At 43.1% G+C, this 13874-nt stretch overlaps 1 protein-coding gene across 1 annotated transcript; it reads left to right on the top strand.

Annotated features, from left to right (window-relative positions):
• The first annotated feature begins 715 nt into the window (after positions 1-715).
• LOC134435946 (ladderlectin-like) lies at positions 716-12320 on the top strand. The gene is made up of 7 exons (XM_063184979.1): positions 716-767; positions 1970-1999; positions 2263-2313; positions 8112-8200; positions 8690-8815; positions 10483-10582; positions 12052-12320. The coding sequence occupies exons 1-7, from the start codon at positions 746-748 to the stop codon at positions 12114-12116; spliced, it is 483 nt and encodes a 160-aa protein (XP_063041049.1). The 5' UTR covers positions 716-745; the 3' UTR covers positions 12117-12320.
• The last annotated feature ends 1554 nt before the right edge of the window (positions 12321-13874 follow it).

The raw sequence follows: 13874 nt of genomic DNA, 5'->3' as shown, positions 1-13874 counted from the left end.
GATCCGGATCTGGCAGGATCTTAAGCAGTGGATCCGGTATCCGGCAGTTACCTAAAAATCTTTCACAAAAGTCTTTCACAACCCCAATCACTGCAAGGAGTGAAAGTCCTTTGGAAGCGGCCGTTGCAGGCAGTTTGTCAGTAAGCCAATCAATCTAAAAAATAGTTTGAGCCAACGTAATAAAAAGGGCCCATGTGTGCGAGTAGACTATGTGTTTCAACCCTTTCGTAGGATCCGGTATCCGGTTCCGGATCCGGCAGGATCTTAAGCAGTGGATCCGGTATCCGGCAGGATCCTAAAAATCAGGATCCGGTGCATCTCTACTTTCAAGAGACAAGACAATATCACAAAAATTGTTTTCCATTTCCAATCCTTTCAGAAGGCTAAACGCAAGAAATCAGCTTTGACTATTATATTTTCATACAGTGCAAAATACTGCACATACCAAATTGAATATTATCTTTTATGGCAAATCCATTTCTCTGTTGCCTGAAACAGCATTTGAATTTATTCTTCTTTTTTCAGCAGAAGGGCTGGACATGCTACCTAAAGAAGGTGATATGCTGCCCAGACATCATTCAGATCATTCACATTATTTAGAACAGATTGTTTGTCACATTGTTTGGGAATGTTGTCCAGCGGTATTACCCATGATAATAATAATAATAAAAAAACATATGTCTGCTTTTGGGCCTATTTTACAGATGTGTTTCCTTTAGACAAAGCAATTGAGGTCAGCAATGTGATGGAGCCGGTGATGCCTAAAGGTAAGGAAATGATCAACCAAATGGACTGATTGTGATGGAGTGACCATCACTAGGGTTGTGGGTGTGTTCTGACTAACATGCCAATGAGCTTGGCTCTTTGGTGTAGTGGTCAGAGCCCCAGTTTATTACCCCAGTAGGTCTGGGTTTGAGTCCCAGCTGGGCAACTCTACTCCCCTTCGCTACACTGATATTCTCCTGGTATGGCTCCCGCACCTGACCCGTGTAGTTCTGTACAGCTCCGCGAGCTACTCGTACGCCTGGTCCACACTACTGTGCTTGTGGAGGCTTTTCAGCCAGGAACTTGACGAAGTGAATGTTGTTTCAAACATCACTGCTGACTGTAGTACTGTATACAACATATTTCGAACTTTACCACATATTGATATTTAAAAGAATAGAGAACAGTTTTGAAGTAATGTACTGGTGGAAAGGATGGACAAATGTTAGATAAAGCTAAAGTTCAGAAATGGAATGCAATGTGAGCTCTCCCAGACATAGTAGAGGGTAAAAAGTTGCGGTATGGAGTAGTGTGTAAAAAAAAACACAAGTCTGGAGTTAGGAGTTATGGCAACATTCCCTAGCATCAACTGAAATTCCATTCACTTGTTGTGACAAAACGAGTGGCTAAAATTGGGGCTAAAATTGCTAAAATATTTTGCACCAATCTCAAGTCATCAATGTCTAGATTGCCAGTTTGGTCTTCTAGAACCAAACTTCATTTCAAGTTCGCTGACCAAATTAACAATTTAGAATTTGTTCCTCAGTATAATATGGTAATGTACTTTGATTATTTTTAGAATTCTTGCTCACCTCCTTTTACCAGGTGCGTAGGAGTGGAACCACTGGGGTCACCAACGTCACCAACGAGTTTCTACTTGCGACGTTTCTGTCTATGACCTTGAATTGCTTGAAGAAACGTCGCAAGTAATAACTCTGCAAATGTGAACAGTGTGCGGGAGCGTTTTTGTTTCTTAATGTACTTTGATTAAAAAATAGATTGAAGTATGCATACAAATTACAAAATGTACTTTTGTCAGCTCGATTGACTGCCATTCATTCTGCGCCGGCTCGTGACGGTCCCTTAACTGGCAAATGTAGGTACAGTATTACCCAGGGAATGGCAGTTCTCCCCATAAACCATTCTCTCTCTCTCTCTCTCTCTCTCTCTCTCTCTCTCTCTCTCTCTCTCTCTCTCTCAGCAGATCCTGAAGTCCATAGTGCCCCTGCTGCCGGTTAGTGCCACTTGTATGCTTACTTTATTTGAATGCATTGAAGATAAGCCAATGTCACTGCACAAAAAATACAAAACAAAAATCAGATTTTTCTTTCTTTCTCTGAATCTGCTGAAAATAAACCATACTAACACTATGTATTAGCCAATTTATATTTTATACATATAATCTAGTCCACACACATACACATACACATACACATACACATACACATACACATACCATGGAGTTGACAACATACTGTATGATGCTGTTTTCCTCAGTGGAGATGAGTGAGGCAGCAGCAGCTAATGAAGAGGATCCAGCTCATCCAGGTAAGGAACGGCAGTTAGAAATAAATCATATTGTTATAGTGTTTTTTGTTATTTACTTATTTGTTTGTCATAATGTTTTATTTCACTGGTCTTCATTTTTTTTTAGATCACTGAAGTACGCTCTAAAATGTTACCAAGTCTTGTTTTTTTGCCTGTGATATAGAGACCATGATGTTTGTTTCTTGCTGTTTATGTCTGTGATAAAGAGACCATGATGTTTGTCTGTCTTGGTGTCAATTCAACTTAACATAAGAATATTAAGTAAGGGTTAACGTTCGGCGAGAAGGTCGCTACCGTGGAATAGCAGCACGACAGAGAGAATCTTTAGACCCCGACGCGGAGCGGAGGGGTCTTGTTCTCTCTGAAGTGCTGCTATTCAACAAAGCGACCGACTCGCCGAAAGTTAACCCGCTTATTATATGGATATACTTAAATGATTCACACATGGCGGGGACATTTCTTTAGACCTATTTAATGTTAAGATTGTTGCTGCGCAAAACAAAACAGCCTAAAACATAGTGCCGTTGTGGAACACCGCTAGGCAACAGCTAGGTAGCCAGGACAACAGGTGTTGTCTATCACAGCAGCTGATTAGAGTGACAAAAGACCGGACCCCCTGCGGAGTGATATGAAACATTCGCTTTAGCCACTGACTTGTAAAGCCAGTGGCTTTAGCAGTGAACGTCTTGTTGCCATTGACAGCGGTAGCCAGGACAACGCTGTCTATCACAGCAGCTGATTAAGTCTTGTTGAAAAGTCTTGTTGCCATTGACAGCGGTCTGTTATAGACCAACACGTCCGTTATCGAAAAATAACAGACGTCCGAACGTTGGGGAGCCCCGTTGAAATGAATGGAGCATTCGACAGATGACGTCACAACCATATAATAAGGCTATTTAAAAACATCTACTGCAGTTGGAGAAGCTCAGCACTAATCATCTAGTTGTTTGCACCTGTCCTTACCTACACCCCTAACAAATGCACTACTCTGTTCTTTTGTGTCACTGCCCTGAAGAAGGCACTCATGCCACTACGCACGCGTGGGCCTTGTTTTTAATATGTCCATGCAGGACTTGTCATAATAAGACTTTTTAATTTGGAGTACCTTAGTCAGAGAATACATTCTCATTTTTTGATCCTGGAAGTACTATACCTTGGACTAGAGCACCCGAACCCAAGAAGCCAACAAACTATCTGGATAAGAGCACGCCATACTCCACAACAGGGATGGGTCATTCGAGGGGCCACTTCAAATTCATCCGAGGGCCGTAAAAGGCCTCTGAGGGCCGTATTATGAACACACACCAGGATTTCCCCCCGCACTTTAGGCCTATATTGAAGGCAGCCGCCTTTAAAACAGACCTCACCTTCTCTAGGACCCCTGAATATAACTTAATTGTATTGCAAATGTAATTTCTTAGATTCCTTTACAAAATATGTCATATTTCATGCCACAAACGGCCCTCGAGACAGAGGTTCCCCACCCCTACTCCAGGGATTAAAGCAAAAAAAAGTAATCTGACTGAACTTTTTTATGGGTTAGGCACCCGATCGAGTATCACTCCGTAACCCAACGAAAACCAATGTAGCCAGGCTCTGCCCTCATGACGAAACATACATGCAAGGAATGGTGCCAGAGCCAGCGGCATAGGCAGACGGGGCAGTTGTCTAGAGCAGAATAGGCCTATGTCTTGAGGGCGCCAGTAATACCAAAAACTGCCACAAAATCAGAACTTCAACCAACATAAATCTTTACACTTCACATGAACAATGAATATTCATTATACACTCAGTAGACCTATATAGACTCAGTATGAGTGTACCTGTAGGTACTAGATCAGATGTGCTCAATCAGATGTAGGCCTACAATGCTATGTTTACAGATGCCAATTTCTAAATTCAAAAAAAGGAAAGAGGGAAAGGGGGCAGGCCTAGGCCGCTCACCAGCAGGGGCGCCGCCAGGAATTTTGGGCCCTATCAAAGATTCTAATTTTGGGCCTACCCCCATCCCCCCCCCCCCCCCCTTCTTTTTTTTTATTTTTAAATTATTACTATTGTTATTCGGGGGAGCGGAGGGGGGCATGAAGGGCATGAATCCAACACATAGATTTATATAGGCCTAATTTGAATTGTTAAGAATCTTCAGAGGGGGCAAATAATCATTCTGAAAGACATAAAGCATTATGGTCGGAAAAGCTGAGGCTTTTGTTTTTCCATATTCAAATAAGACAGATTTCCCAATATCATTTCCATGAATTCTTAATTAAAATAGCGCAGATAGCTACTCAACATAGAGACAATTTTCCTTTCTTTGCGCCTACCCCGTGTGGTTAGCCGCCTGGGTAGCCTAGGACGCAATTCCATAGGGTTACACTCACTCACAGAGTTTATTGGTAGTCCGCGTCAGTCTGGTATTAGACATAGGCTGTGCCGTGTGCGCAGATTATCCAAAATGATTTGGTGACTGACGTCAATAGCCTATCTAACCTGCAGCTGTCTCGTCAAATCGCTGTTCATTTTCTGCATCCAAGTTTTCCGTCGGACTGAAACTGAACGTGACTAACAGGTTGTGGTGCGCTGTCCATCAGCACCACGCTGACATTAGTCTAATTTAGACGTCCGATAAGCATTTAGCCTATTTCGTGCCAAGGGTAAAACTCTTTGTAACTTCATGAGAAGAAGAAAATCTCTTGCCCTAGCCATTAGGTTAGCCTACTCCGTGTTGTTACATTGTTGTGAGGAATGATTGTAAAAAAAAAATAGCCACCGCTTGTCAAAGGCACCACTCTCCTGCGCAAACATGATAATTAAATGGCTGATGAGAGCATCCAAAACTTAGGCTACAAGTTGTTGTCAAATCAGCCTTCATTCCCCTCACTTAAGTTTCAACTGATGCTGTTGGGTGACCAGAGAGAACCAAAACTTTACTGATGAGAGGGTCAAAACCGAACACAAACAAAAGCAGGTCAACGAGTGCTGTGTTCCCCCCTTGCGCTGTTGGTCCACACCGCGCTGACAGTGGCAGTTGATAGACGTGCAACATTCATCACGAAACGCGGATATAATCTACAAATTTGATATGGACAAAACAACAACCCCTCCATCATGAGTGTTGTGCCATTGCTATGCAGGATAATGGCCGAACCATTTAGTTATATAAAAAAACATTATTTTGGCACTTAATACCCACGAAGCAAGCGATTCTGTCAGCCCTGCAATCGCTTCAGCAGTAGGCTATGGTAGTCGGGAAAGTAGGCTATTATGTTTGGAGGCTATAGTTTATCACTTTTGCCGTTTGCTCGCGGTGACAATAAAGGTGGATTGTTTAAATAGGAGCCATGCTAACGTGCTCTCTTGGAAGTTTATCCAAGGTTTCCGTTTGTTAGTTAGGCCTATCATTTGATTGCGTTTGCAAACGCAATGTCATTGAGTGAGCATACCTTTCTTGGAGAAAAATTGAGTGACCAGTTGCCTGCTTCTGACCCTCTCTTCTTTCTGCCGTCTTTTCTTGCCAACCTGACTACATTACTCTGTCACCACCAGCTCACCATCATGTGGTTAAGACATAGATTGTAGCCTACTGTAGCCTATATTAACATTCTAACATTCTATGGGTTAAGACCTCAAGTCGCTCTGTACTCCTGCTGCCAGCATTTCGGACGCTGTGCGATTCAACGCCTCGCGCGCCGCCAGATTGGACCGCACCATTTCGCAAGAGCTAAGGGGGGGAGGGTCCTAAAGAACTGACGAAAACGTTATGGAAATCGATAGTTGTGAGTTTAATGGGCCTACGTTCATTTCCAATTACCATTTCATTGTAAATAGACATTTTTTTAAAAAAGGCAAGAATATTAGTTCTAATATTTTATTAGGCTATTAATTGCCATCCGCGGACGGGCCGTTGTGTTGGTCTGGGCCGTTATAATCAGTACCACTTTTCCCCCCCTGTCGGCGCCCCTGCTCACCAGATTGACTAGAACTGGCCGAGAATGGAGGGATAATGGATACTATATCAGACTGCAAAGATTGAACTGAAATTTGGGGCATGTTTTGGTTATTTCCTCTTATTTCTACCCATTGTTTATGAATTGTTCACAACATCATGCAGAATGGATTCACAATGAATGCTGCTTCAAAATGGTAGCTGATCTCACAGAATTACTGACTTGAAATTGCAATGTGTTGATACAGTGAGTGATCCCATTATGGGGTTTTTTGTTGTAGTAGTAGGCTATATTTTGTCTTTCACATTAGAATGGGCAAACACTGTTCTGGTGAAAGCACTGGTGCGCATTGCTTGCAGTTGTATTTCTGACATTTAAAAAGCCCTGATCATAGCAATCAGAGGGAGAAAACTAGCTTTAATTATTTGTATGTTTTTCACCCTTCGGCCTTTTTCAGTATTCATCCTGTTACAAATAACTTGTTGACGTTTACAAACAGGGTGCGGTATGTCTACCTCTGTGTTCTACCGTTTTGAAAACTACTGGCTACTTTTTTGCTTCTCGATGTGCGGTGCCAAGCACACGCTTACCATTGATTTAAAAAAACGTCCCCGATTCTTCCTATGCGCACGTGTTCTACAAGCTGACAGGACGCAGCAGACACGACAGTCACAGACATACGTCTATCGTTTACAAAAGTAACACACTTTCCCAAGCTTGTCGCGCAGCTTTCCACTCGAATCAAGGCAAATCACCCACCCATCCATCAGTCCTGAGTGCGCAGTGCGCAAATAGGCTAACTGAACTCAAACGAAACGCATAGTCCGAGAAGATGGGCACAGACGTTGAGCCACTCAAAAACAAGCGCGCACACAACTGTTGCTGCTGCACACTATTCCAGTTAGCAGAAATAGCGTCACACAGTAACCAGCCTTGAAAGTGAAACAAACGTCGAAACGGCATTTATCGACCATGAGTCCACCCATCAGAACACTGCTTCCCAGAACAAGACGTGGCATAAATTGGCTCTGCCAGGGATAGCCTATCCGTGACCCAAATGCAACCCAGTTTTAACTTATTTCTTGAATATATATATCGGCAACAACAAAGTTAATCTGCTATGAGTACAGATGAGACTGTGAATTATCCGTTGTCAAAAAGACAACTAGCTCTACACGCAGCCAGTCAAACGCGCTAAACTTTGAGGATGAAACGCATGGTAGGCTATCCTAGTTAGCTGCCATAGTCGTCCCATTGGGGCTATGAATAATGCTAGTAAGAGTCACAATGCTTAAAAGGCAAACCCTTCATGAAAAGGACATCATACGCAGTCGAAGTAAACTATTCATTTTTTTTTCTAAATATCTGCCACGGCAGGTGCAATGATATGGAAACGTCACTGCACTTTATACATTGTATTACAATTATTTTCTTTTCTGCCATCAGCAACAATTTTGGTTATTTATTTATTTAATCTCTCGCGTTGCGCTGCCACAGAATTGTAGACCGCTCGTGTACTTTTTTTTGGAACACGGAAGAACAGGGGATGACCCAAAACTAGGCTACTGATGAGTGAATGTTGTATCACACCGCCAATGGTGGAGTGTAGCCTAACTACATCCGTAGGCCTACACCAAACACACCTCTCGTCCCCTTCTCATGACCAGGAGTGCTCTCGATTTGAGTTCAGTTGGAAAGTAAAAATTGTAAATTAATTGACATAAATTATACGGACGGAAATCCGTCCAAACGAAACTCCAGTTGACGGAATTCCGTCGTAGCGACGGAAAACTTTAATCCCTTCTACTCTACAAACTGAAAACATCTGCTGTATGTTTGTGTGTGTTCATATAGAGACCATGGCGTTCTGCCCCACTGGCTGGCTCCCTCATGGCCATCGCTGCTTCAAGCTGGTCTCCAGTGATCGCTGGGGATCTGTAGAGGTACTGGAAAGCATTATTGTCTAGTTGTAGCACTTGCATTGGTCAAAATCCTGTGTTTGTGCGTTGCGTGTGTGTGCGTGCAGGGCCGCTGACAGCTTTGTCCGGGCCCAGGGCAAAAATATCTGAATGGGCCCCCTAAATCAATACATAAAATTTAATGAGAACCCATTTGTGGGCCCCCTCTATCCATCTTTGTCATTCCTTGTCGACTTCCCTGTGTGCACGCATGTGAGTGTGTCTTTGTTGTGAGTACCACAAATAGGTGTATGGCATTGTACTGTATGTTTAAAATGCACATTATGTCTTTGTGTATGGTGACAATCAGACACTGTTGAAAGAAAAATAGAACTATGTATGTAGTATTGTATGTAAGGCAATCAGCTCTCTCTCTCTCTCTCTCTCTCTCTCTCTGTCTCTGTCTCTGTCTCTCTCTCTGTCTGTCTGTCTGTCTGTCTGTCTCTCTCTCTCTCTCTCTCTCTCTCCCTACAGGAAAACTGTGCAGCTCTTGATGGTGACCTGGCCGGTGCGGAGACGATGGATGACTATAATGACCTCCATACTCTGGCCCAGTTCTTTGGCCACACATACTACTGGATTGGAGGCTTCTACTTCCAGGTCAGTCTCTCCTTGTTGCAATATCTACTTTATTAGGCCAGGGACATGCTGACTTGCAGTGGGTGTTATAGATTATAAGGGCCCAAAGCACCGTCAGGGGCCCTTAAAGGTACACCGTGTGAGATTTTTAGTTGTTTATTTCCAGAATTCATGCTACCCATCCACTAATGTTACCCTTTTCATGAATACTTACCACCACCATCAAATTCTAAGTATTCAATATAACTGGGAAAATTGAACTTTTCATACATGAAAAGGGGGATCTTCTGCATGGTCCGCCATTTTGAATTTCCAGAAATAGCCATTTTTAGCTGCAAAAGTGACTGTACTTAGGACATACTAGAAAATATTAGTTTATTACTTAGTAAACTTTCATGAAAAGATCAAATTTGGCAATAGGCAACCCAGTTTCAATGAGCAGCATAGTTGCAGTACCTTTTTTGACCATTTCCTGCACAGTGTACCTTTAAGGGGTGTCAAAATTCGAAATGTTCATGGGGCCCAAAATTTCTGGCAGTGGCGGCGCCCCTGGGCCTCATATAGGCAACATATACTTGCAAAAGAGCGACCGGAGCGCTATGCACAACCTCAACATGGACGTGACTCGGACGCCACTTTTTGCTTTTCGATTGGCCACAACACAGCTCAATCGAAGAGCAAAAAGTAGTGACTGAGTTGCGCTGTGTTGACCTGTAGGCCTACCAGAAAACCTGCAGTAGAAAAGAGGCAATACACACAAACCCATTCCCACAATCACACACGTCACCAGCTCTGGAGGCTGCTGTATGGCATGCGGGCGGCCCACCCTGGCCCCTGTCTATACGCCCATGCCACTTAAATGATCAGCGCTGTCTCCCATCCACCACCCTCATTGAGGTACGCTTACCGTACAATCAGTGTTGCCAATTCCGCTTATTATAAGAGACTTTGAGCTTCTTTTTTTGAGCAGTCGCGGTTTGCGTTTTTTTTTGGGCTTGGTTCTTTTCAGCTTGGTGTTTTCGGTGATTTGAATGTGTTTCAGTGTGTTTCTCAATGGCAACTCGTTTTTTTCTCACTCATCCTTTCTTACTCATCCTTACAAGTCACCCTCCACAGCACTGTTAACGCCGACTCTCTGTGGTCACTTGTGGATATTTTAGCTGCCACACAGACCCCCACAAAGAGCAAGGTCTTCTCTGACTAGGCACGCGACTGACGACCCACCCCTTCGGTCGCTTCTTTTGGGCTTGTTTTCACAACGCCAGTCAGTCACTTCTTTTGGGCTTGTTTTCACAACGCCAGTCTGAGTCTGTTACTTCTTTTGGGCTTGTTTTCACAACGCCAGTCAGTCACTTCTTTTGGGCTTGTTTTCACGACGCCAATCAGTCGCTTCTTTTGGGCTTGTTTTTTAGCACGCCAGTCGCTTCTTTTGGGCTTGTTTTTAGCACCCCAGTCGCTTCTTTTGGGCTTGTTTTTAGCACGCCAGTCGCTTCTTTTCAGCTTGTTTTTAGCACGCCAGTCGCTTCTGTTGGGCTTGTTTTTAGCACGCCAGTCGCTTCTGTTGGGCTTGTTTTTAGCACGCCAGTCGCTTATTTCTCGTAGAAAATCTGGTAACACTGTGTACCATGCTGTCCCCAGATATGGCACTGTAGTGAGTGACTGAAGTCCTGTGATGTGTTGTTCCATAGGGTGTCTGGAGGTGGATCGATGGCTCCCGTTTCATTTACAATAACTGGCACTCACAAAACAGTGCATCCTCGTACCCATGCATTGCCCTCAGAGGTGCTGGTGAGTATTCTGCCTGTGTGGGCCTGTGTGTGCAGTGTGCTCGTTTGTGTATGTGTGTGTGTGTGTGTGCGTGTGCGTGTGAGTGTGTGTGTGCGTGTGCGTGTGTATCCGTGCGGGCCTGCGTGCGTGTGTGCGAGAGAGAGAGAGAGAGAGAGAGAGAGAGAGAGAGAGAGAGATTATTGTCAATGTCTTATTTATGTCTTATTTATGTCTTAGTTAATTTCAAACTTCTGTGCCAACCTTGCAACATTGATTTTAACAATAAAGTATGCTTGTCGACACACAAATCATCCGGAAGGTGGCAGTAAAACATCACCTTATCTGATAGTGTGAAAAGCAAAGGGATCCTAGCCTGATTATCATCGACTCTCAAATCTCTGTTCGAGGTCTGACCAAGTGTACAACAATGAAGGTTTCCCAAACGGCATGATTGACCCGACTCCCTCAATTTGCTATTGGTCGTGAAAAGGCTGTGCCGAAGTTTAAATCAAAAATTTCCTTAGTCCCAATAAAACGTCTCTGCTTGAATCACGTCACTGCCTGGAACACGCCTCTACCCAGGGCTAAGAAATTATTTGTATTGCTCCTGGCCTGACTGGCCGAAGGTGTTGAATCACTAGGGCGTAGCCTGGCTACAGGGACTACGTTCCAAGACAGGATTGCCTAAAGCCGGGCATACAGTGTGCGATATTTTCACTCGTGGGTCTTAAGCTTCTGCTCACACTGAACGATGGAATTTCACTGTTTAAAAGTTCACAACTCACGACTCACGTCCTCACACTGCGCGAGACGACAGTCGGATGCGAGCGAAATGCTTCCACCGCACGACGCGACAGGCATGTTTCCCCGGTCTGCAGAGGAGGGAACATGCGCACCTGAGGTGGAGATGAGGTCGCACTCAACAGCGAATCGCACGGCCCTATTAATTTGTGCATGTGAAGAGTCAAATCGGGTCGTAGCACTGCTTTAACTGTGCGATTTACGCACGAGCCACGACCAGAATTTCAAACCGTTTTGATTTTCTTGCGACCCTGCGATTGCACGATCGTGAGGCGAAATCGCTTGTCGTTACCCCATGTACACTGCACGATGCGAAACTAATGATTGACCTGCGATTGAGCAAGAAATCGGCCCGACTCTCAAAAAGTCGTGCGAGTGCCAAATCGGGGCAAAAGTTCCACAGTGTAAGCCCAGCTTAAGGCTAAATGCAAAGTCTAGTGTTATTGTCTATTATACATGAGTTCTAATTTTTTTTCCTGGCTGCGCGACACTAGCTGCACACAACTCAACCTCTGATTGTTGGTAACTGCTGTCAGTCAAAAAATTAGCTCACGTGGTTGGCTGCCAGTGTCTTGCCCCTCCTCACAACATTGTGTTTATAAATACGGTGAATGCATGTGATCTTGGTGTCTTGCGTACCTGATGTTAGCTTTCACTCATTTTATCTCCTGCTCTGTCTGGTTTGGCAGGTGGCTGGGTCAACACCAACTGCGGCTACTCGTATCCTGCCATCTGTGTCAAGAGAGCCTGCTGAAGACACACATTACTCCTGACTGATGTTTCGTTCATGAATTCAGTTTCTATTCAGTGTATTACCTACATAGCTAAAATACATACTGTGCGCAACTTAGTGTGCAACAAATCATTATGGGCCTAGTGACATTCCTTGGATATTATTCAGTAATTAAATATTAGTTAGCCTGTATTATGGATTACTATTTTATTATGTGTCTGGAATAAACTACTCTGATTCAAATAAAAGTGTGATTCATTCATTCATTCATTCATTCATTCATTCATTCATTCATCAGATAATTTTAAAAATGTACCTCCATATATCCATACAGCATTAGGATGTCATAACATAAATCCAAAATAGAATGGAATGCATGAGTGTGTGGACATTGTGTCAAAGGGTTGTGGTTGTGACATATGAATGATTCCAATGGTAATTTTTCCATCAAACATATAAATTCAATTTAAAATGTGCATGTCTGTGAGCTGCTGAAATAGTATATGTTACTGTGTGTGTGTGTGTGTGTGTGTGTGTGTGTGTGTGTGTATTTTCTCTTCTTTTCAGTCTACATTACAGTATATTGCCTATGTTCAGAGCATATCACATCATACATTAACCATTAGTAAAGCAATCCATTGGCGGAAGCTGCGTATGGTCCCACCCAAGTCACGTTTCCACTGATAAACATCCTGTCTCAATAGTGAAATCGGCATGTTTCGTAGGCCTATATGTTTGTTTATCAGTTTCACAAACATGATTCAGTAAAATACAAGACAGACAATATGCTTCTGTGGCGTTTCCGGACCTCTGTGTAGCTGCTTGGATAGCTACCGGTAGCCTACTCCTAGTGAGGCCAAGACAGATTGCGATATGGAAATGAAATCTATGGTGTCCCGCGATCTAAACCTGGCTGCACATCCCGGTTGACCAGCTACTGGAGATTTTAAAAATGTGTTTAAAGAGGTGGCTTGTCATGTCCTACCACTGAAATGCAATATATTTTAGCCTCCAGTGCTCACTTTTGATAGCATACTCTGACAAACCAGTAGCATTGTGTTATGTTGTACGGTAGAAATGAAGCAGGAATCCGGTATACATTTTATAAAGGTCAAAAGCATGTCTGTATCGTAGGTTTACATCTCAGCATCTGCATAAAGAACTTCCTCTAATGCATATTTATCAATCACAAGATGTACCGGTGCCACCTAGCGGCATGGCAATGTGTAGACAAAACACATTTAGACAGGTCATCAGCTGGGAAAATTAGGCCTTTCGTCCTACCGCACTTTTCTCTGTGGATTACTGACCAGAAGCCCTATTGGAAGAAATTAAAACATGGGGCCACATCAGTTTTTGCTCAGAATTCAATATGGCTGCCATTTTCCAAAATGACTTGTTTTCATGCATTATTTTATTTTATATATTGAATCTTTTTCAATAGGCCTTCTGGTCTGTAATGCACTGTGAAAGCCCTGGCAGGACAATAGGCCTAATTTTCCCAGCCATAGACTCTGTATTTGCATTTCAATCATTATTTTCAGCACTTTCCTTTGGATATTGCAAGGTGGCCATATCCATTTTCATTTGTTTTAGTTTAGTCAACCTTTGTAAAAATGTATGTAAGGAAATAGGACAGAATAGTGCTGAAAGTAGTTAATCGTTCATGAATATCACCTTATAGTACAATGTAATAATGCATGAAAAAGTAATTTTGGAAAATGGCGGCCATATTGAATTCTGAGCAAAAATTGACGTGGCCCCATGTTTTAATTTATT

This window comes from Engraulis encrasicolus, chromosome 20 (genome assembly GCF_034702125.1).
Source record: "Engraulis encrasicolus isolate BLACKSEA-1 chromosome 20, IST_EnEncr_1.0, whole genome shotgun sequence".
Lineage (NCBI taxonomy): Eukaryota > Metazoa > Chordata > Actinopteri > Clupeiformes > Engraulidae > Engraulis > Engraulis encrasicolus.
Note: the sequence above shows the minus strand (reverse complement) of the source record. Positions and strands in the feature narration are given on the sequence as shown.